Here is a 22190-nt window from a genome sequence, read left to right as displayed (position 1 = left end):
CCGATTGCAGAGATAAGTGCCTGGAGGGTAGATGGGGAGGGATGAGGGAATCGCGCCGGGAGCAAACCCAGCGAAAAGTGGAGGGGGGAGAGGTAAAGAGATGTTTAGTGGTAGGATCCTTTTGGAGATGGTGGAAACTGTGGAAGATAAGGTGTTGGATGTGGAGGCTGATGGGTGGTAGGTAAGGACACTGTTATGGTGGCTGGAAGATGGGGTGACTGCAGATGTACAGGAAATGGAGGAGAAGCAGGTGAGGGCAGCATCGATAGTAGAGGGAGGGAAACTGAGAAAAGGGAATAGCATTTTTACAAGCGACAGGGTGGGAAGAGGTATAGTCAAGATAACTATGGAAATCGATAGGGTTATAAAAGATGTCAGTTGACAGTTGGTCTCTAGAGATGGAGACAGGGATCAAGAAAAGGGAGAGAGGTGTCAGAGATGGACCAGGCGAATTTAAGGGTAAGATGGAAGTTAGAGACAAAGTTGATGAAATTGCCGAGCTCAGCATGGGTGCATGAAGCAGCACCAATGCAGTTGTCAATGTAGCAGATGAAAGGTTGGGGAGGCCTCGAACACAGCCAACAAATAGGCAGGCATAGCTGGGACCCATGTGTGTCCATAGCTATGCCTCAGGATTAGAGAAAGTGGGAGGAGCCAGAGGAAAAATTGTTCAGGGAAAGGACCTGTTCCGAAAGACAGAGGAGGGTGGTGGTGGAGGAGGTTGGTTGGCTCCTTTGTCTAGAAAGAAGCAGAGGGCTTTAAGGCCTCCTGATGGGGGAATAGAAGGGTTTAGGGACCGAACATTCATGGTGAAGATGAGGCGTCAAGGCCAGGGATTGAAAAGTTACTGAGGGGATTGAGGACATGCAAGATGGAGGGGACTGAACCAAGGAAGATAGAAAGGAATCGAGATATGAGAAGGTGTATTCAGTAGGACAGGAGCAGGATCGTGTCGGAGATAGAAACAGGGTAAGGATCAATGAGTTTGGGAGTACTCGAGTGGATGAGACAGTTTTCTGATGGCACGGAATGGGGTCCTCCTTGAGGGGTCGGTATGAGAAGTTGCTCAGCATCGACCTTGTTGGCCCCCTTAGTATTTTATGTATTTAAATAAGGTCAGCTCTCTTTCTTCTACAATTCCATGGAATACAGATCAAACAATCAAGCCCCTCTTGATCGGACAACCCTCAAATTAGCCTGATGAATCTCCTTTGACAGCCTTCATTGTTTCTACAGATTTCTTCAGCCAAGGGGATTAAAACTGTGCACAGTATTCTAGGTGTGGCCTCTTCATCACCCTGAGCAACTGTAATAAAACTTCCCTATTCTTAAATAAAACCCTTCACAATAAAGGATAACCTGCCACTTACCTTTGTTACTACTCACACGACCTGCGTGCTAACCTTTCGAGATTCATACACTAAAACACTGAGATCCCACTGAACCTCATTTGTAATTTCTCACTAATTGGGTAATAATCTGCCTTTTGATTTTTCTTATCAAAATACATGACCACATTAAGCACCATTTACCACATTTTTGCCCAAATATTTAATTTACCTAAACACAAAATACTCTGCAGATGCTAGGGTCAAAGCACACACACAACACGCTGGAGGAACTCAGCAAGTCGGGCAGATTTAATTTACCTGCATCCCTTTGGAGTGACATAGATTGTAATGTCCTCATCACAACACATCCTTCCACCTATTTCTGTTTTATTGGCAAAATCAGAAACTTTACATTTCGTTTGCTCCAGCAAATTGTCCAGCTTTAGCCCATGGAGTTTCTCTAATATTTTCTCCCTTGTGATTGGGACTTCTAACAAGTTCGTCCACGTCATCTGAATTTAGTCCACCTGTTATCTTTGAGATATTTCCAGTGTTGTCAATGAAGACTGAGGCAAAACATTGATTGAACACACCTGTCATTTGCTTCCTGCTATTAATGTTACAGCTATACAGGACCCTGGTCAGGCCCCATTTGGTGTGCTCAGTTCTAGTCACCTCACTATAGAAAGGATGTGGAAACCACAGAAAGGGTGCAGAGGAGATTTACAAGGATTTTGCCTAGATTGGGGAGTGTGCCTTATGAGAATAGATTGAGTGAACTCAGCCTTTTCTCCTTGGAGTGGTGGAAGATGAGAGATGACCTGATAGAGGTGTATAAGATGATGAGAGGCATTGATCATGTGGATAGTCAGAGGCTTTTTCCCAGGGCTGAAATGGTTAACATGAGAGGACACAGTTTTAAGGTGCTTGGAAGTAGGTACAGACTGCGGGCAACGGTGGTGGAGGCGGATACGATAGGGACTTTTAAGAGACTCCTGGACAGGTACATGGAGCTTAGAAAAATTGAGAGCTGTGGGTAACCTTAGGTAACTTCTAAGTAAGTACATGTTTGGCACAGCATGTGGGCCGAAGGGCCTGTATCGTGCTGTAGGTTTTCGATGTTTTTGATTCACATTCTCTGAAAGGCTTACTCCTACTTTAACTGCCTTCTTCATTATATATCATTTAACAGGCCATAAGCTTTCTCAAGGCAAACAGCTAGATGGGGCCAGGTATATATTTGTGCAGCCCCGGTCCCAATCTACATACATATTTTATTTTTCATTAAGGAAGCACCCTAGCTTGCAGTGCCCACCATCTACGAGATGCAGTGGGCTAACAGCTTTTAAACAAAAAAACTGAAGTTCACTTGAAAGATAAAGAAATTAAAATCTACGCCAATTGCAAAGGCCCTGCAAGCTCCATTCTATAAATTTCTACAATGTATATTATTCAGATTGAGGGGGGATCTTATTGAAACGTATAAAATTCTAAAGGGATTAGACAGGCTAGATGCAGGAAGATTGTTTCCGATGTTGGGGAAGTCCAGAACGAGGGGTCACAGTTTAAGGATAAAGGGGAAGCCTTCTAGGACCGAGATGAGGAAAAACTTCTTCACACAGAGAGTGGTGAATCTGTGGAATTCTCTGCCACAGGAAACAGTTGAGGCTGGTTCATTGGCTATATTTAAGAGGAAGTCAGATGTGGCCCTTATGGCTAAAGGGATCAGGGGGTGTGGAGAGAAAGCAGGTACAGGGTTCTGAGTTGGATGATCAGCCATGATCATACTGAATGGCAGTGCAGGCTTGAAGGGCCAAATGGCCTACTCCTGCACCTATTTTCTATGTTTCTAAATGCAGACTCACCAATGTCTTGTACAGTACAACTACAGCATACGTTTTATATTCTCAGTGCCCTGACTGACAAGGGTCAAACACCACCTTCCCCACCCAGTCTACCTGTGGCACTACTTTCCTATTCCCATCTATTCTCAACACTCTGCAGGGCGCTATCATTCATTGTATATATCCTTACCCCAATCTGACTTTCCAAATGAGATCACCTTACAATTATCATAACTGAAAGCCATTTACCAATCCTTGGCTCACTTACCGAAATGATCAAGGTCCCCTTTTAATTTCTGATAACTGCCTTCTTTGTGTACAATACTACCCATTTTAGTATAATCTGCAAACTTACTAACCATGTCTTTTACATTATCATCCAAATCATTTTATAAATGTCTCAGTGCCAATTACTGTGGAACAGCACTAGTCACAGGCCTTCAGTCCAAGAAACAACCTTCTATCATCACCCTCTGCTTCTACCAAAGATCTATGAATCCAGTTAGCTAACTCACCTTGACTCTCATGCAATCTAATCTTTGGACTAGCCAACCATAAGGGACCTTGTCAAAGGTCTTGCTAAAGTTCGAGTGGAGCAGTACAGTACAATCCCAAGAGATAGCTTGGTCTCCCCAAACCAAGCTATGTCAAGCATTTGTTTAACTAGGATCATGATTGCCAAAGTTAGTTACTTCCACTGAATTTTTCTGAAGTGGAGTTCAAGGGCAGGATCTCAAACAGTGGCGATAAAGTTTGCTTTAACTTTCTCTTTTCTATTTCACCATGCAGTTAACAAAGTCAGTGTAGAGTTGGTGGGGTAACATCCCAGATGGCAAAATTGTTCTCCATTTCACCGAACATCCTTTTATTTACAGAAAAGATAACTGTAAGGAAACAGAAAGTTTTATTTTGTGGAAAATATTCAGTGGTTGGGTTACTCATTGAATAGACAATTTAACAGGAGGGTTTCACTGAGTAATAGATTCCTGGTGCAAACAGAAAGGATCTGTTCCTCCCATTAATCTTGGTTGAGACCTACAATCTGATATATATTCTCATAGATCTTCCTGGATCTATAATCTATTTGATTATTCACGGTGCATTTATACGGGCATACTATTGATGAGTTATACTGTATATTCCACATAAGAGTCTATTTTCAAAGATATTACTTGCTGTGGTTCAAGCAATATGCTTGATTTCGCAAAAGGTGAAGTTGTATTTATGTACCACCCATTCTTACTTGCTGAGAAGGAGGTGATGATCATTATGGGTTGTGATGCCAAGTTACTGCTGAAACTTATTAGCTATTATTAATATTAGTTAAATAGTAAGAGGCTCTTCCCTCTTTTTCAGTCCTGACGAAGAATCTCAGCCCGAATCATTCACCGTTTATTTTTCTGCCTAGCCCACTGAGTTTCTCCAGCATTTTGAGTGTGTCACTCAGGGTTTCCAGAATCTGCAGAATTTCTTGCTTAGCACTATTTCCTTTTTGTGAGAGGAAATTACTTTCACATCTCCTCTGTCATATTCAGTTACCAATATGAAGACATGAGAAAGCCAACAAAACCTAAATACAATACTGTCCAACTCTCCAAGTCAAACTTAACGTGTTTTGAATTTAATACTGGACAACAATGGACCTGAGCAGAACACAGTGCCCATTGTGCACAGTGTGGCAGGTAAGTGACTTCATTGAAGCAAGCACTCTATATTTACAACTTTATATTTACATAATGAATTAAATTATTTTATTGCTGAAGCTAGACAGGGTTCGAAGGAGATTCACGAAAATTATCGAATGGCTTGTCATATGAAGAATGTTTGATGGCTGTAGACCTGTTCTCACTGGAATTCAGAAAAATGAGGGATGACATTGAAACCTATTGAATGGTGAAAAGCCTTGACAGAGTGGATGTGGAGAGGATGTTTCCTATATTGTGAGAGTCTAAGACCAGAGGACACAGGCTCAGAATAGAAGGGCATTTTGCAGAAAGGAGAGGATACTGTAGATGATTAAGCTGTTGAAAAAATAGTTCTTGAGGAAGAGCTTTAGAATCTGAGAATATTGGGACAAATCTGAGGATCTTGGCTAGTACCAATCTCTTTGAAGGTATACTTGCTCAAGTTGTTCCAAAGGACTTAAGTTAAATGTTGAACATAGTACAAGAAGTACGTTGACTAATACACATTTAGAAGCATGATATTACACTTACCATTGAAATATGATATAAAAAAGGACTGAACTAGAAGGGACTGCTGGGGCACCTCGGAGTGACACAAGTAGCTGCAGAACTCTCAATGAAATATTCTCGTTTCAGCCTGATACAGCTAAAAAGCACAACTGCTTCCGGGGTCAGTACAGTCAACAAAAATGTCTAGTGCTTAAGATAGACAGAAACAATATTGATTGTGGACAGATGCATCCTCATAGGATTCCACGCAGGAAGCGTGGCTGCAGATCAGGGATACAAGTGTGTTCAAGGAAACGGAGTTTTAAACTCCCAATACCAACTACCTTGCTGGCAAACGTGCAGTCTCTGGTGAATAAAATCCATGACCTCAGAGCTAGGGTGCTGAATCAGAGGGACATTAGGACCGCGTGTGTCCTTTGTTTCATGGAATCCTGGTTAACCCCTTCCGTACTGGATGCAGCAATTCAGATCGACGGGTTTACTACAGATATAGTCAGGATCGATCTAGAGTCTCTCAAAAGCAGAGATGGAGGAGTATCTAGCAGTAAAGGGCCATCCTTTTTTACCTATCACAGAAGTTCTCTGAGGTCATTTTGGTAGCAGTTTACATTCCACCTCAGGCCAATGTCAAGCAGGCTTTAGATGGTGTGAGCAATGGGATCAACATGCACAAAACAGCGCACCCTAACACCTTCACCATCGTTTTGGGGGATTTTAACCAGACCAGTCTGAAAAGATCACTTGCAATATCAGAGGAAACAACACACTGGACCATTGTTACACAACCATCAAGAATGTCTACCGTGTTATTCCACGCCCCCACTTCGGGAAGTCTGATCACTTCTACTCCCTGAGTACTGGCGGAGTCTGGTCTGCAGCACCAGCAGTGAGGACCAAGAAGGTATGGACAAGGGAAGCACAGGAGCATCTACCGGACTGCTTTGAATCGCTGGACTGGATTATATTCAGGGATTCATCTTCGAACCTGGATGAGTATGTTGCAGTGTTACCGACTTCATTAAAACCTGTGTGAATGATGAGTGTGTGCCTACAAAGACTTACTGTACATTCCCAAACAAAAGCCATGGATGAATCAGGAGGTACGTCATCTCTGAAGGCCAGATCTGTGGCATTCATGTCTGGTGACCCAGGCCTGTACCAGAAAACCAGGTATGATTTGCGATGGGCTATTTCAAGGCTGAAGAGACAGTTTCAAATGAGGTTGGAGGCGACATCGGATGTATGACAACTCTGGCAGGGTTTGCATGACATTGCAAGCTGCCTTAATGATTATCGCCCAGTAGCACTCACATCTACAGTGATGAAATGCTTTGAGAGGCTGGTCATGACTAGACTGAACTCTTGCCTCAGCAAGGACCTGGACCCATTGCAATTTGCCTGATTGAGAAGTTGCAGAACCTGGGCCTCTGTACCTCCCTCTGCAATTGGATCCTTAACTTCCTAACCGGAAGACCACAATCTGTGCAGATTGGTGATAATATCTCCTCCTCACTGAATATCAACATTGGTACACCTCAGGAGTGTGTGCTTAGCCCACTGCTCTACTCTGTATATAAACATGACTGTGTGGCTAGGCATAGCTCAAATACCATCCTAAATTTGCTGATGATACAACTATTGTTGGTAGAATCTCAGGTGGTGATGAGAGGGCCTACAGGAGTGAGATATGCCAACTAGTGAAATGGTGTCACAGCAACAACCTGGCACTCAACGTCAGTAAGACGAAAGAGCTGGTTGTGGACTTTGGGAAGGGTGAAACAAAGGAACACAAGCCAATTCTCATCGAGGGATCAGAAGTGGAGAGAGTGAGCAGTTTCAAGTTCCTGGGTGTTAAGATCTCTGAGGATCTAACCTGGTCCCAACATTTCGATGTAGTTATAAAGACGGCAAGACAGCAGCTATACTTCATTAGGAATTTGAAGAGATTTGGCATGACAACAAATACACTCAATAATTTCTATAGATGTACTGTGGAGAGCATTCTGACAGGCTGCATCACTGTCTGGTATGGGGGAGGGGGGCTAATGCACAGGACTGAAAGAAGCTGCAGAGGGTTGTAAATTCAGTCAGCTCCATCTTGGATACTAGCCTACAAAGTACCTAGGACATCTTCAAGGAGTGGTGTCTCAGAAAGGCAGCATCCATTATTAAGGACCCCCAGCACCCAGAACATGCCCTTTTCTCACTGTTACCATCAGGTAGGAGGTACAGAAGCCTGAAGACACACACTCAGCGATTCAGGAACAGCTTCTTCCCCTCTGCCATCTGATTCCTAAATGGACATTGAAGCTCACTTTTTTAATATATATTATTTCTGTTTTTTTGCACCATTTTAAATCTATTCAATATAGGTACAATGTTATTGATTTATTTATTATTATAACTCAAACTACCTGCGTCTCAATATCACCAAGACCAAGGAGATGGTGGTGGACTTTAGGAGATCTAGGCCTCATATGGAGCCAGTGATCATTAATGGAGAATCTGTGGAGCAGGTTAAGACCTACAAGTATCTGGGAGTACAGTTAGACGAGAAGCTAGACTGGACTGCCAACACAGATGCCTTGTGCAGGAAGGCACAGAGTCGACTATACTTCCTTAGAAGGTTGGCGTCATTCAATGTCTGTAGTGAGATGCTGAAGATGTTCTATAGGTCAGTTGTGGAGAGCGCCCTCTTCTTTGTGGTGGCGTGTTGGGGAGGAAGCATTAAGAAGAGGGACGCCTCACGTCTTAATAAGCTGGTAAGGAAGGCGGGCTCTGTCGTGGGCAAAGTGCTGGAGAGTTTAACATCGGTAGCTGAGCGAAGGGCGCTGAGTAGGCTACGGTCAATTATGGAAAACTCTGAACATCCTCTACATAGCACCATCCAGAGACAGAGAAGCAGTTTCAGCGACAGGTTACTATCGATGCAATGCTCCTCAGACAGGATGAAGAGGTCAATACTCCCCAATGCCATTAGGCTTTACAATTCAACCGCCAGGACTTAAGAACTTTTTAAAAGCTATTATTAATGCTTTTTGAGATAGTGATTTAGATGCATATCATATTTTTTTACTGAGTTAAGTATTGTATGTAATTAGTTTTGCTACAACAAGTGTATGGGACATTGGAAAAAAAGTTGAATTTCCCCATGGGGATGAATAAAGTATCTATCTATCTATCTATTATTTTGTTTTTTCTTCTATATTGTGTATTGCATTGAACTGCTGCTGCTAAGTTAACAATTTTCTCCACTCATGCTGGTGATAATAAACCTGATTCTGAGCCTTGGTGCTCCTGGTCTCATTGCCCTGCGGTACACAGAGGAGCTAAAAGCCCGGGACATTGTTTTCAAGTCTGAAGACAAACAGATCCCAGAGAAAGTTCATAGACCAGCTACACACAAAAAGTTTAGGGGCACCTGTCGATAATGATGCCTGGCATTTGCAGCTGGGCCTCAGTGTTACTGACTACAGAATCGACTCTACCAGTGATGCACGTGTCACAACACAATGCCGGCCACGAAAGCTAACCCCCTCCCAGGGGAGCAGCCACTGCCTGTCATAGCAGAAACACCAGGTCGGCCCTACAGAGAGTCAACCCCCATAAGTCTGAGCCAGACAACAATGCAGGCCTGAAGTATGCATACCAGCACACCCAAGTCTTCACTGACCTTTTCAACATTTCACTCATCTAGGCTACTGTCTGCACATGCTTTAAATAGGCCACCATCAACCCGGTAGCATAGAACTCTACATCTGAAGAACTAAACGACTATCGCCCGGTGGCATTGACCCCAATCAACATGAAGTGCTTGGAATAGCTGCTAATGGCACATATGAAAAACTCCATTCCTGCCGCTCACCAATATGCTCACGGACAGAACTGCTCTGACAGATGCCATAGCAAATATCATGCCTATGCTGTTCCTGCTTTCTACACTATCATCCCACAGACGTTGGTGAACAAGCTCCTACCCCTCGGTCTAAATGCAGCACTGTGCAACCGGGCGTTGGACTTCTTAGCTCACATAGTAAGGATGCAGGACCACTCCTTCCTCCCCATCATCCTCAACACGGGTGCCCCAGGGCTGTGTGCTCACACATCAGTCCACACCCGACTGATCACACTGTCAGGTCTACAGAGGAAGTGAAGTAGCTCGAGGTTTGATGCCAGGCAGATAACCTCTTCCTCAGTGTCAACAAGACAAGGAGATGGTTATCAACGTCAGGAGAACTCGCACTCTTCACACCCCTCTTTACATCAGCGGAACGGTGGAAACTGCGAGCAGTTTTAAACTCCTGGGAGCGCACATTTTGCACGGTCTCAGAAAGCTACACAAGAAAGCTACTCCGGAAAGCTCACCACCAAAGCCTCTACTTTCTGAGGAGGGAGGCTAGAGCTGAACTCCGCACTCTACAGATGCCCAGCAGGGAGCATCCACACTCGCTGTACAGACACCGCACCGCGGCAGATAGGAAGGCTCCACAACAAAACTGCCCAACGCATCAAGGACATATATACAGAAGGGTGCTGGAAAACAGCCGGTAACATCGTGAAGAACCCCACTCACCCTGCTCACGGTCAGTCCCATTCCCGTCAGGGAGGAGGCTACGTAACATTCACGCCAGGACCACCAGACTCAAAAACCGCTGGCTTTCCTAAGCAACGAGGCTGATCTACACCTCCACCCACTCACCCACCCCTCCCCATTAACAACCCTACAGTATTTAACTTGTACAGACACCTTTACAACTCACAAAGAGTTAAACCGTCACTCGGAGCCGTTCAGGCTCTTAACCAATATTTCACAAAGTTTTATTCCACCGTAACACCGTACCTGGATGTGGAGGCTGGCATTAGATTGGTTACCTCATTTTTGAGCAGCGCAAATGGCCTTCTTCTGACATAAATGTTCTGTGATTCATTCTCCATCACATGGATAGGTTTGTTAATACAAGTCCTATTTGTTTCTGGAACTAGGCTGGAGGGAAGTGCAGAGAGATCAGGAAAAGGGAAATGGAGAGCTTGTGGGGTGGTAGAGATACGGAAAAGTAAAAAGATTAGAACAGTGGCTTTATTTTTCTAATATATGTCTTTGCACTGTACTATGCCACAAAACACAAATTTCATGTCATACAAGTCAGTGGCAATAAATTAGATTTTGATTCTCAATTAGGGAGCCAACAAACAGAGAAAATGCTCAGGTCACAGACTGTAAAGAAATGCAAAGCAAAATACAGAGGATCATACAAGGAAACAGATATACCACATACTGTAGAGCTGCTGACACAAAGGCTGCCCTACAGAAATATAACAAGCATGACTCATTAATTTATAACCTACTGTCTCAGATAAATATTTTCTTCAGGTAGTGACTGCAAACACGAATTTAAAGTTCAAAATAAATTTATTATCGAAATAGATGTATGTCACCAATATACAACCCGGAGATTCGTTTTCTTCTAGGCATACTCAATAAATCCGTAATAGAATAACCATAATAGAGTCAATGTAAATCCACACCAACCTGGGCGTTCAACCAGTGTCCAAAAGACAACTGCAGATACAAAAACTGTATGGAAATCTCCAATTCGCAAGTATGCTAACATCCCAAAGATCAAACTTCATAACATTCAAAAATCACTGTAACTTCTGCAATCAATTTATTAATTCTAGACCTGAAAACATCAGTAAAATAATAGTGGATAAATATATAGCTCAAACTATAATCATTGTCCTGCTCAAATATGCTTCCTCCACATAGATGATATGCGGACATATTTCTGACATGGAAGTGGAGGACGTTTTGCTCTGCTAGATCCCCCCCGTCCCCCGATCGTTTAAAAGTAGTTGTGATTTCCTGCATCTGCCGAACTCTCCTACACGGGAGCGAGTCCCCAGTACCCCGGCCAGAGACGAGCCCACTCCCCAAGCCAGGCACGCCTCCACAGCCCCCGGCCAGAGACGAGCCCACTCCCCAAGCCAGGCACGCCTCCACAGCCCCCGGCCAGAGACGAGCCCACTGTGGCCCCAAGCCAGGCACGCCTCCACAGCCCCCGGCCAGAGACGAGCCCACTCCCCAAGCCAGGCACGCCTCCACAGCCCCCGGCCAGAGACGAGCCCACTCCCCAAGCCAGGCACGCCTCCACAGCCCCCGGCCAGAGACGAGCCCACTGTGGCCCCAAGCCAGGCACGCCTCCACAGCCCACAGCCCCCGGTCCCCGGCCCCGCACCATACTCACCCTTCAGGGCGCCCAGCAGCGGCTCCTTCCGGGACATCTCCGGCGGGGGCACAGCGGTATCGCCCCGTCCTTAATGCCGACCCCGCTCCACACACACTCGCGTCTGCCGGACCAGCGCTCGGAGGCGGAGCCAGGCAGCGTTTCCTTGGTGACAGGGCGGGGCCGGGTGACGTATCAGGAAAGAGGGTGACTGGGGCGGGGCTAGTGACGTCACTGAGAGGGGCGGTGCCTCAAGCGGGGATAAATGAGAGGTTAGTGTACTTTCTGGAGAGTAGAGGTATGGTGGGTTCAGGAAAGGAAGGAATACTCTGGATCCAGCGGTGTGTCTAGAGGATGAAATAAGAAAAGCACAAGTAAATAGACAATGGTTGCAGTTTGTTTTGATGTTGTGATATGTTATGGAAGGAGGGGTTCCTAATCAAGCTGCATTTAATGGGAATCGGGGGGAGGGCAATGTTCAATTGGGTTAAGGACTTTTTAAACGGGAGAACTATTCAAGTGAAGATAGGATCAGAGCTATTAAGCCAGTATGTTGCAGAAAACGGGACGCTTCAGGGGAGTGTAGTGAGTCCAACTTTATTCTCCGTTTTGATAAATGATATATTCATAAATATACCAACGGATGTGGGGAGGTCATTGTTTGCAGATGATGGGGCTTTGTGGAAAAGAGGGAGAAATATTGAACATACAGTTATGAAAATACAAGATGGAATTAATCAAGTTGAAGAGTGGGGGACAAAGTGGGGTGTTAAATTTTCAGTAGAGAAGACAAAAACCATGTTCTTTACAAGGAAAAAGCTCAGGGGACTTAATCTGATTCTGTATGGAAGTAACCTGGAGAGAGTTGAAAGTTTTTGGTTTTTGGGAGTGCACTTTGACTTGAGATTAACATGGAGAGAACATGTTAGATATCTAGTTGCTAAATGTAAAAATGTGATAAATGTCATGAGGTGGCTTGCTGGTTTGGGATGGGGTGCTGATTTTGCATCACCGAAGTATATTTATGTAGCATTAATAATATCAAGAGTAGATTATGAAAGTATTGTATACGGGTCAGCAGCAAATTCTGTGTTAGCAGAACTGGATATCGTGCAAGCTCAGGCTCTAAAGGTGTGCTTGGGAGTGGTTAGAACTTCCCCAGTGTGTGCACTCCAAGTTGAAGCAAATGAAATGCCATTGGGGCTGCAACATAAACAGCTGGAGGGCAATTACTGGATTAATTTAAGGGTGCATGGTGATAGGCATCTTACAAAAAGGGTGTTGGAGACGTGCTGGGAGAAGGAAAGGACACAAAAAGAAAGTTTTGGCTGGACAGGAGAGCAACCAGCAAAAGATATGGGTGTATATGATAAAGAGTTTTGTCCAAGTGTGGTGTGGCCTGTCAGACCTTTCTGGGTATTAGAAAATCCCTCTGTAGATTTGGAATTGCTTAAGATTAAATGCAGTAATAAAACGGCTGATATATGCAGTGAATATCATAGGTACAGGGAATGTAAATATAAAGACGTACAGATTTTTACCGATGGATCAAAGGATCCAGAAACGGGTGCAACAGGGTCTGCAACTGTTGTGCCAAGTTATCAAGTGGAAATTAGCAAGAGAACGCTGGATTGCTTGAGTGTTTATGCAGTTGAAATGTTTGCCATATTGTTGGCACTAGAATGGAGTGAGCAGGTTGATTGTAATAATATTGTGATATGTAGCGATTCTGTATCGGCCCTTGCAAGCATTAAGGTGGGTACAGCTAGAGAACACCAGGATCTGCTTTATGAAATCCTGTTTGCAAATTCAAGACTGGCTAGACAAGGCAAAAATATCGCATTCATGTGGGTTCCAGCACATTCTGGTATTAAGGGAAATGAGACAGCAGATAAGCTGGCAAAAGCATCAGTCAAAAAAGGATCTGTAGAGGTCAATATTAAGCTATCAAAATCAGAGGGGAAGAGCATAGTGTGGAGAAGGATAAATCAACAGTGGCAGCAGCATTGGGATAGAGCAATAAAAAGAAGACATTTACATTCAATTCAGAACAGAGTAGATATGGGAAGGAGTAGGGGAGTAAAGCGGAAGGAGCAAGTAGACTGAGAATTGGGCACAGCAACCTTAATGGTGCTCTGGCCATCATAAATAAACATCCGACAGGTCTTTGTGATCTATGTCAGGAGACTGAAGCAGTAGAGCATATCTTTATTTCATGCAGGAAATTTGCACAGGAAAGACAACAAATGCTACAACAATTACGCAAAACAGGACTGGTAGAGAACAGTGTTAAAGGTTTATTGGAATGTGGGGAGAGTGATCAGGGGAGGAAATGGTTGTTTAGTTTTTTAAGGGTGACTGGACTGGACAGACAACTTTAGGCAGTCAAGTGAATGGACATTGAGGGACCAGGGACCGTAAAGCCTGCAGATGCAACAGTGTGGATGCCAACTGCTGTAAAAACTCAAGGAGAAGAAGAAGGGAAAAAGTGGGGCTTCCCATGGAACATAAGCCCTTCTTATTCCAGTGTCTTCCCCCCCCCCCCCACCGCCCTTTCTCCTCAGTCCTGGGCCCAAAACGTCGACTCTGCGTTCATCTCCATAGATGCTGCCGGGCCTGCTGAGTCGCTCCAATATTCTGTGTGTTGCTTTTGATTTCTAGCATCTGCGAACTTTCTCATGTTTATTAACTCTCAGGATCTGCTTTCAGAGTGTGGTCACTGCTCCCAAGTGGGTCAAACAGTGATAAATCTGCAGTTCCAACAAAGAGCAGTCTGATGGAGAAGAAGCATCCACACAAAACAGGATTGTAAAGGAAGAATGTGGGGGAGGGAAGGAGTACAAGCCGGAAGCTGATAGGTCAAGCCAGGTGTCTGGGGGGAGGGAGAAGTACAAGCTGGAAGCTGATAGGTCAAGCCAGGTGTCGGGGGGGGGGGAGGAGTACAAGCTGGAAGCTGATAGGTCAAGCCAGGTGTCTGGGGGGGAGGGAGAAGTACAAGCTGGAAGCTGATAGGTCAAGCCAGCTGTCTGGGGAGGGAGTAGTACAAGCTGGAAGCTGATAGGTCAAGCCAGGTGTCTGGGGGAGGGAGGAGTACAAGCTGGAAGCTGATAGGTCAAGCCAGGAGTCTGGGGGAGGGAGGAGTACAAGCTGGAAGCTGATAGGTCAAGCCAGGTGTCTGGGGGAGGGAGGAGTACAAGCTGGAAGCTGATAGGTCAAGCCAGGTGTGGGGGGGAGGGTGACGAAGTAAGAAGCTGTGAGATGATCAGTGGAAAAGGTAAAGGGCTGGAGAAGGAGAGGAGAGTGAACCATGGGAGAAAGGGAAGAGGGCACAGCAGGTTGGGAGTGAGATGATAGGCAAGTGAGGAGAGATAAAGGCCAGAGTGGAGAAATGAAGAAGAGAGAGGAAGAGTGGGAAATTTTACCAGAAGTTGTAAAAATCAATGTTCATGCCGTCAGGGTAGAGGCTTCCTAGACAGAATGAGGTTTCACTTCTCCAGGCTGAGAGTGGCCTCATCATGGCAGAAGGGAGAGCATGTCAGAGTGGGAATGAGAATAAAATTGAAATGGTTGGCCACCAGGAAATTCCGCCTTTTGCAGATGGAGTGGAGTTACCCAGTCTACGTTGGTCTCACCAATGTAGACGAGGCTGCACTGGGAGCAGCAAATACAGTAAACGATTCCAACAGATTCACATGTGAAGTGTTGCTTCATCTTGAAGTCAGTTTTGGGACCCCCGATGGAGGTGAGTGGGCAGGTGTGGTACTTCTGCCACTTCCCAGGAGGAAATTAATGAAGAAGGGAATCCTAGAGGGATTGATCCCTCCAAGGCAGATAGTATGAGGAAGGTAGGATCCTGTTGAAGATGGTGGAAGTTGTGGAGAACGATGTACTGAATGTGGAGGCTCATGGGGTTGTAGGTGAGGACAATAGGAACTCTGTCCCTAGTAAGGTGGCGGGAAGCTGGGGTGAGCCCAGGAAGTGGAGGAGTTGTATGTAAGGGTATCAATGGTGGAGGAAGGGAAACCCTGTTCTTTGAGGAAGATATCTCTGATGATCTGGGAAGGAAAACCTCATTCTGAGAGCAGATAGGGCGGAGACAAAGGAACTGGCATTTTTACAGGAGGCAGGGTGGCAAGAGGTAAAGTCGGGATAGCTGTGAGAACCAGAGTGTTGATAAAATACATCAGTAGGCAGTTTCTCTCCAGTGATGGAGAAAGGGAAGAGAGGTATCAGAAAAGGACCAAGTGAATTTAAAGAGCAAACATGAGGAAATCTGCAGATGTTGGAAATTCAAACAACATACACAAAATGCTGATGGAACACAGCAGGCCAGGCAGCATCTATAAGGAGAAGCACTGTCGACGTTTCAGGCCGAGACCCTTCGTTAGGAAAGGCAGGGTGGAAGTTTGAGGCAAAGTTGATGAAATTGACGAGCTCAGCATGAAGCAGCATCAATGTAGTGCGGAAGGAGTTGGGGAGTATTGTCAGGGAAGGCTTGGCACATGTAAAGGAAAGCCAATGAAAGAAAAGCATAGCTGAGGCCCATGAAAGAAGGTGGAGATAATAATTTGCTGTGGCATCAGGCTGTTCTCAAAGAATATAGGATGGAGAAAGAAGCTGGAAACCACCTGCTTGCTTGATATACTCCAGATTAGATGCAGGAAAATAGTGTCAGCCTTTCAAATTGATGACCTTTTGGTGAAAGTGGGAAAAGGTTATAAATGTAACAGAATAGAATTATGTTAAAGTCCAACATACACTCAAAAGTGGTGTGCCTCTAAGATTAGTTTAATAAAAGGAATCTTTGTGGCACGATGAATGGGGGGGAAGAAATTCAATTGTAAATGGGATGATGATTTGAATCAGACTGAAATGGAAACAGGAACAGTAACGACATAAAAGGTAGACATTAGAGGATCTATGCAGTGCATATAAAAAGTATCCACCACCCCCTTGGAGGTTTTCATGTTTTATTGTTTCACAACATTGAATCACAGTGGATTTAATTTGGCTTTTTTTGACACTGATGAACAGAAAAAGACTATTTCATGTCAAAGTGAAACAGGTCTCCACAAAGTGATCTAAATTAATTACAAATATAAAACAAAATAATTGTTTGCATAAGTATTCACCTCCTTTAATATGACGCACCAAATCATCACTGGTGTAGCCAATTGGTTTTTAGAAGTCAAATAATTAGTTAAATGGAGATCACTGTGTGCAGTCAAGATGTTTCAATTGATTGTAGTAAAAACACCCCTGTGCCTGGAAGGTTCAACTGCTGGTGAGTCAGTATCCAGGCAGAAACTACACCATGAAGACAAAAGAACATGCCACGAAAAGGTTATTGAAAAGCACAAGTAGGGAGATGGATACAAGAAAATTTTCAAGTCACTGAATATCCCTCGGAGTACAGTTATGTTAATCATCAAGAAATAGAAAGTATACAGCACAGCTGTAAACTGCACAGAAACTGAGTGACCATGCAAGAAGGGGACTAGTGAGGGAGACCCAAGCCAACTCTGGAGGAGTTTCAAGCTTCCGTGGTTGAGATGTGAGATAATGCACATATTATCGGGTGCATCACCAGTCACAGATTTATGGGAGAGTGGCAAAGAGAAAGCCACTGTTGAAAAAAACTCAGATGAAATCTCAGCTAGAGTTTGCCAGAGGCATGTGGGAGTCAGCTGGAAGAGGTTTCTATGCTCTGATGAAACTAAAATTGAGCTTTTTAGCCATCAGACTAAACACTATGTTTGGTGTAAGGGCAGACACCATGCATCATCAAAAACACCATCCCTACTGTGAAGCATGGTGGTGGCTGCATCACACTGTGGGGGTGCTTCACTGCAGCAGGCCCTGGAAGGCTTGTGTAGAGGGTAAAATAAATGCAGCAAAATACAGGGAAATCCTGGAGGAAAACCTGATGCAGTCTGCAAGAGAACTGCAACTTGGGAGGTGATTTGTTTTCCAGAAAGACAATGACCCCAAGCATAGAACCAAAGCCACACAGAAATGGCTTGAAAATGACAAGGTTAATATCCTGGAGTGGCCAGGGCTGAGTCCTGACCTCAATCCAATTGAGAATCTGTGGTTGGACTTGAAAAGAACTGTTCATTCACAACCCCCACACAATCTGACAGAGCTTGAGCAGATTTATAAAGAAGAATGGAGAAAAATAGCAGTATCCAGATGTGTAAAGCTGATAGAGACCTATCCACACCAACCTAAGGCTGTAATTGCTGCCAAAGGTGCATCTACTAAACACTGACTTGAAGGGGGTGAATAATTTCCTGGTCTATCTCTACTCCCTTTCTTGAATAAAGGAACAACATTTGCAACCCTCCAATCCTCTAGAACCTCTCCCGCCCCTATTGATGATGCAAAGATCATGGCCAGAGGCTCAGCAATCTCCTCCCTCGCCTCCCACAATAGCCTGGGGCTATCCCTTCTGGGCCCGGCAACTTATCCTCTTTCTTAATATCTACATGCTCAAGCTTTTCAGACTGCTGCAAGTCATCACTATTTTCACCAAGAGCCTTTTCCATAGTGAATGCCAAAGTATTCATCAAGTACCTCTGCTATTTCCTCCGGTTCCATACACACTTACCCACTATCACACTTGATAGGTCCTATTCCTTCACGTCTTATCCTCTTGCTCTTCACATACTTGTAGAATGCCTTGGGGTTTTCCTTAATCCTGCCTGCCAAGGCCTTCTCATGGCCCCTTCTGGCTCTCCTAATTTCCTTCTTAAGCTCCTTCCTGTTAGCCTTATAGTCTTCCAGGTCTCTAACATTACCTAGCTCTCTGAACCTTTTGTAAGCTTTTCTTTTCTTCTTGACCAGATTTTTTTACAGCCTTTGTACACCACAGTTCCTGTACCCTACCATAACTTCCCTGTCTCATTGGAATGTACCTATGCAGAACTCCACACAAATATTTCCTGAACATTTGCCACATTTCTTCTGTACTTTTCCCTGAGAACATCTGTTTCCAATTTAAGCTTCCAATTTCCTGCCTGATAGCTTCATAATTCCCCTTACTCCAATTAAATGCTTTTCTAACTTGTCTGTTCCTATCTCTCTCCAACACTCTTGTAAAGGAGATAGAATTATGATCACTATCTCCAAAATGCTCTCCCACTGAGAGATCTGACACCTGACCAGGTTCATTTCCCAATACCAAATCAAGTACAGCCTCTCCTCTTGTAGGCTTATCTACATATTGTGTTAAGTAACCTTCCTGAACTCACCTAACAAACTCCACCCCACCCAAATCCCTTGCTCTGGAGAGATGTCAATCAATACTTGGGAAATTAAAATCTCCCATCAAGACAACTCTGTTACTATTACACCTTTCCAGGATCTGTTTCCCTAGCTGCTCCTCGATGTCCCTGTTACTATTAGGCAGCCTATAAAAAGACACCCTGTAAAGTTATTGACCCCTTCCTGTTCCTAATGTCCACCCAAGAGACTCCGTAGACAATCCCTCCATGGTGTCCACCTTTTCTGCAGCTGTGACACTATCTCTGATCAACAGTGCCACACCCCCACCTCTTTTGCCTCCCTCCCCGTCCTTTCTGAAACACCTAAAACCTGGCACTTGAAATAACCATTCCTGTCCCTGAGCCATTCATATCTCCAAGTACTGATCCACGCTCTAAGCTCATCCGCTTTGTTCACAACACTCCTTGCATTAAAATAGATACATCTGAAACCTTCGCTCTGAACGTGTCCTTCTCTATCACTTGCCTATCCTCCCTTATACGCTGTCTCCTAACTTTCTCTGTTTGAGAGCCAGACGCCTCTTCCCCAGTCTCTTCAGTTTGGCACCTGAGAACATGTCTATCACATACAAACCTTTGATTTCTGTCCTCACAAGCAGTCCTCGCATGACCTTTATCCTCCTCCACCTCACTATCTGCTCTAACACTCTGGTTCCCCTCCCCCTGCAAATCTTGTTTAAACCCCTGGAGCAACACTAGTAAACCTTCCTGCAAGGATGTTAGTCCCCTTCCAGTTCAGGTGCAAACCGTCCCATCAGAACAGGTCCCACCTTCCCTGGAACCAAGCCCAATTGTCCAGAAACATGAAGCCCTCCCTCCTGCACCAACTCCTTAGCCACGTATTTAGCTGCATTATCTTCCTATTTCTAGCCTCACTAGCATGTGGCACTGGTAGCAATCCTGAGATTGCAACCCTGGAGGTCCTGTCCTTCAACTTACACCTAACTCCCTAAACTCTCTTTGCAGGATCTCCTCCTTCTTCCTACCCACGTCATTGGTCCCTACATGGACCATGACATCTGGCTGCTCACCCTCCCTCCTGAGAATACCGAGAACTCAATCCGAGATATCGCGGACCCTGGCACCAGAGAGGCAACAGGCCATCCGGGATTCTCGATCTCTCCCACAGAACCTCTTATCTGTCCCCCTAACTATCAAATCCCCTATCACTACTGCTTTCCTCTTTTCCCTCCTTCCCTTCTGAGCTGAGTCTTTAATGAGCCCATTTGTCTTTGAGGCTTCTCCCCCAGCCCATCCCAACAGTTGCGTCCTGTTTTTCTCTGGTCAAGACATTCCCTGCCATAAGTAAACACAAAGTACACTGCAGATGCTGTGGTCAAATCAAGACGTACAAACAAGCTGGATGAACTCAGCAGGTCGGGCAGCATCCGTTGAAAGAAGCAGTCAACGTTTCGGGTCGAGACCCAACCTGCTGAGTTCATCCAGCTTTTTTGTACTCCCTGCCATAAGACACATACTCCCTTGCAAGCTTCCCATCCAAACTCAAAAATGAACCAGCAAAGCACTCTAGGATCACAAGGATTCCATTTTGTCACATTACATTTTACAAACATTATAAATTCATATAGATTTCAGGGTTACAGGAATATTTGTACATTTCCTCCTTTTTGTCATTTCATGACAACACCATAATCTTTAAAACACATTATTAAGGAAATCAAAGTAATTTCAGATGTTCATATAATGATACCGTCAGAGCTTTAGTGAAGCAAAATCCGCTTTTCCTGGTCTGGATCAATGGTACGGACTGTAAATCTCCTCTCCTTCTTAGTCCTACTACATTACACAAAAATCACAAGTGAATAACAGTTTTTATTATGACACCAATGGTTATACTGTAATAATCACCCACCATATACCTGGAATCCCAAACAGCCACCATCCACTACCTGGGGTGTTACAGTTGTGAAACTGATCACTCATTTTCTTAATCTTTTTGGGGGCTTCTCAGATACGTGCCTCCTTTCTCAGATAAGACAAGATCTAAAGCCATTTGGTTTCACAATGCCACAGCACAGGCCACCACCAATTCTGCCAACAACTTAGATATTGTTTGTGGGTTTGATCAAGAGCATATGCAGCTTCACTTGCGAACTTTTCCAAAATTGCTGCCATATTAATCAGTTCCATTGCTGCTTTACCTGTTCCACAGGCAAGTGTTCACTTCCCTGGGGTTAGTATTGTCATATGGGGTATATACCATCCTCTGAAACAGTTGTTTGCAAATTTTTATCCCCATCTCTTCCCTCTGCCCCCCCCCCCCCCCCCGTGACATTCTGGCTGTACCGATAAAGAGGAGGAAAGGGGTCAACGTTTCTGAGCCCCATCATCGTACCAGAAAGCAAACACATCGAGGGCTGAGGACTTGGACCAATTGAAGTAAGAGTTCATTGAAGGGCATGGGTGAAAGGGGCACACCCATTTCTACATGTGCAGGACAGTCGTCCAAACCCAGCAGCTTGAGACATCAGTCCTGTTTGCATATTCATAAGATGGTGTTAGTGACAGTGACATCTGTCAGAGAAAGGACATGGCCAGTGTGAATCCAGGTCTCTCTAAAATCAATTACATGGAAAACGAATAAAGAAACACAAACCAAAACATACAGATAGCGCAGAATAAAAAAAATCCTTGTACTTCACTTCCTTCAGAACCCTTGCAAGTAACTGCAAAACTTAAACAGTTAATTTTCACCATGAAAAGCTTTCACATATTTTACAAAGAACCAAGGATCTGCTGCATGCGTGGGCCAGACACGTTCACACATTTTAAAAGACAAAAGCAAACTCATTTCTGAGTAACATAGGATTAAATCAAACGTCCTCCCAATATCAATTGAGCAAACACAGAACATCTCTCTAACTAACTCTCTCACACACACACACACACACACACACACACACACACACACACACACACACACACACACACACACACACACACACACACACACACACACACACACACCATAGAACACTACAGCACAGTACAGGCCCTTCAGCCCTCCGTATTGTGCCGGCCCATAAATTCCTTTAAAAAAAGTACTAAATGCACACTGCCCCATAACCTTCCATTTTTCTTTCATCCATGTGCCTGTCCAAGAGGCTCTCAAATACCCCTAATGTTTTATCCTCCACCACCATCCCTGACAAGTCATTCCAGGCACTCACAACCCTCTGTGTAAAAAACTTACCCCTGATGTCTCCCCTAAACTTCCCTCCCTTAATTTTGTACATATGCCCTCTGGTGTTTGCTATTGGTGCCCTGGGAAACAGGTACTGACTATCCA

General features: G+C 44.6%; 1 protein-coding gene across 5 annotated transcripts in view; it reads right to left on the bottom strand.

The window, feature by feature from the left end:
* LOC140714985 (uncharacterized) overlaps positions 1–11737 on the bottom strand; it is a 129498-nt gene extending 117761 nt beyond the window's left edge. For all 5 annotated transcript variants that reach the window (XM_073026719.1, XM_073026722.1, XM_073026720.1 and 2 more), the window contains exon 1: positions 11616–11737. In XM_073026719.1, coding sequence (XP_072882820.1) covers positions 11616–11652 — 37 coding nt within the window. In that variant the 5' untranslated portion in view covers positions 11653–11737. The remainder of the gene's footprint in view (positions 1–11615) is intronic.
* Between the last annotated feature and the right edge of the window lie 10453 nt (positions 11738–22190).

This window comes from Hemitrygon akajei, chromosome 22 (genome assembly GCF_048418815.1).
Source record: "Hemitrygon akajei chromosome 22, sHemAka1.3, whole genome shotgun sequence".
Classification (NCBI taxonomy): domain Eukaryota; kingdom Metazoa; phylum Chordata; class Chondrichthyes; order Myliobatiformes; family Dasyatidae; genus Hemitrygon; species Hemitrygon akajei.
This window is presented reverse-complemented; position numbering and strand designations above follow the sequence as displayed.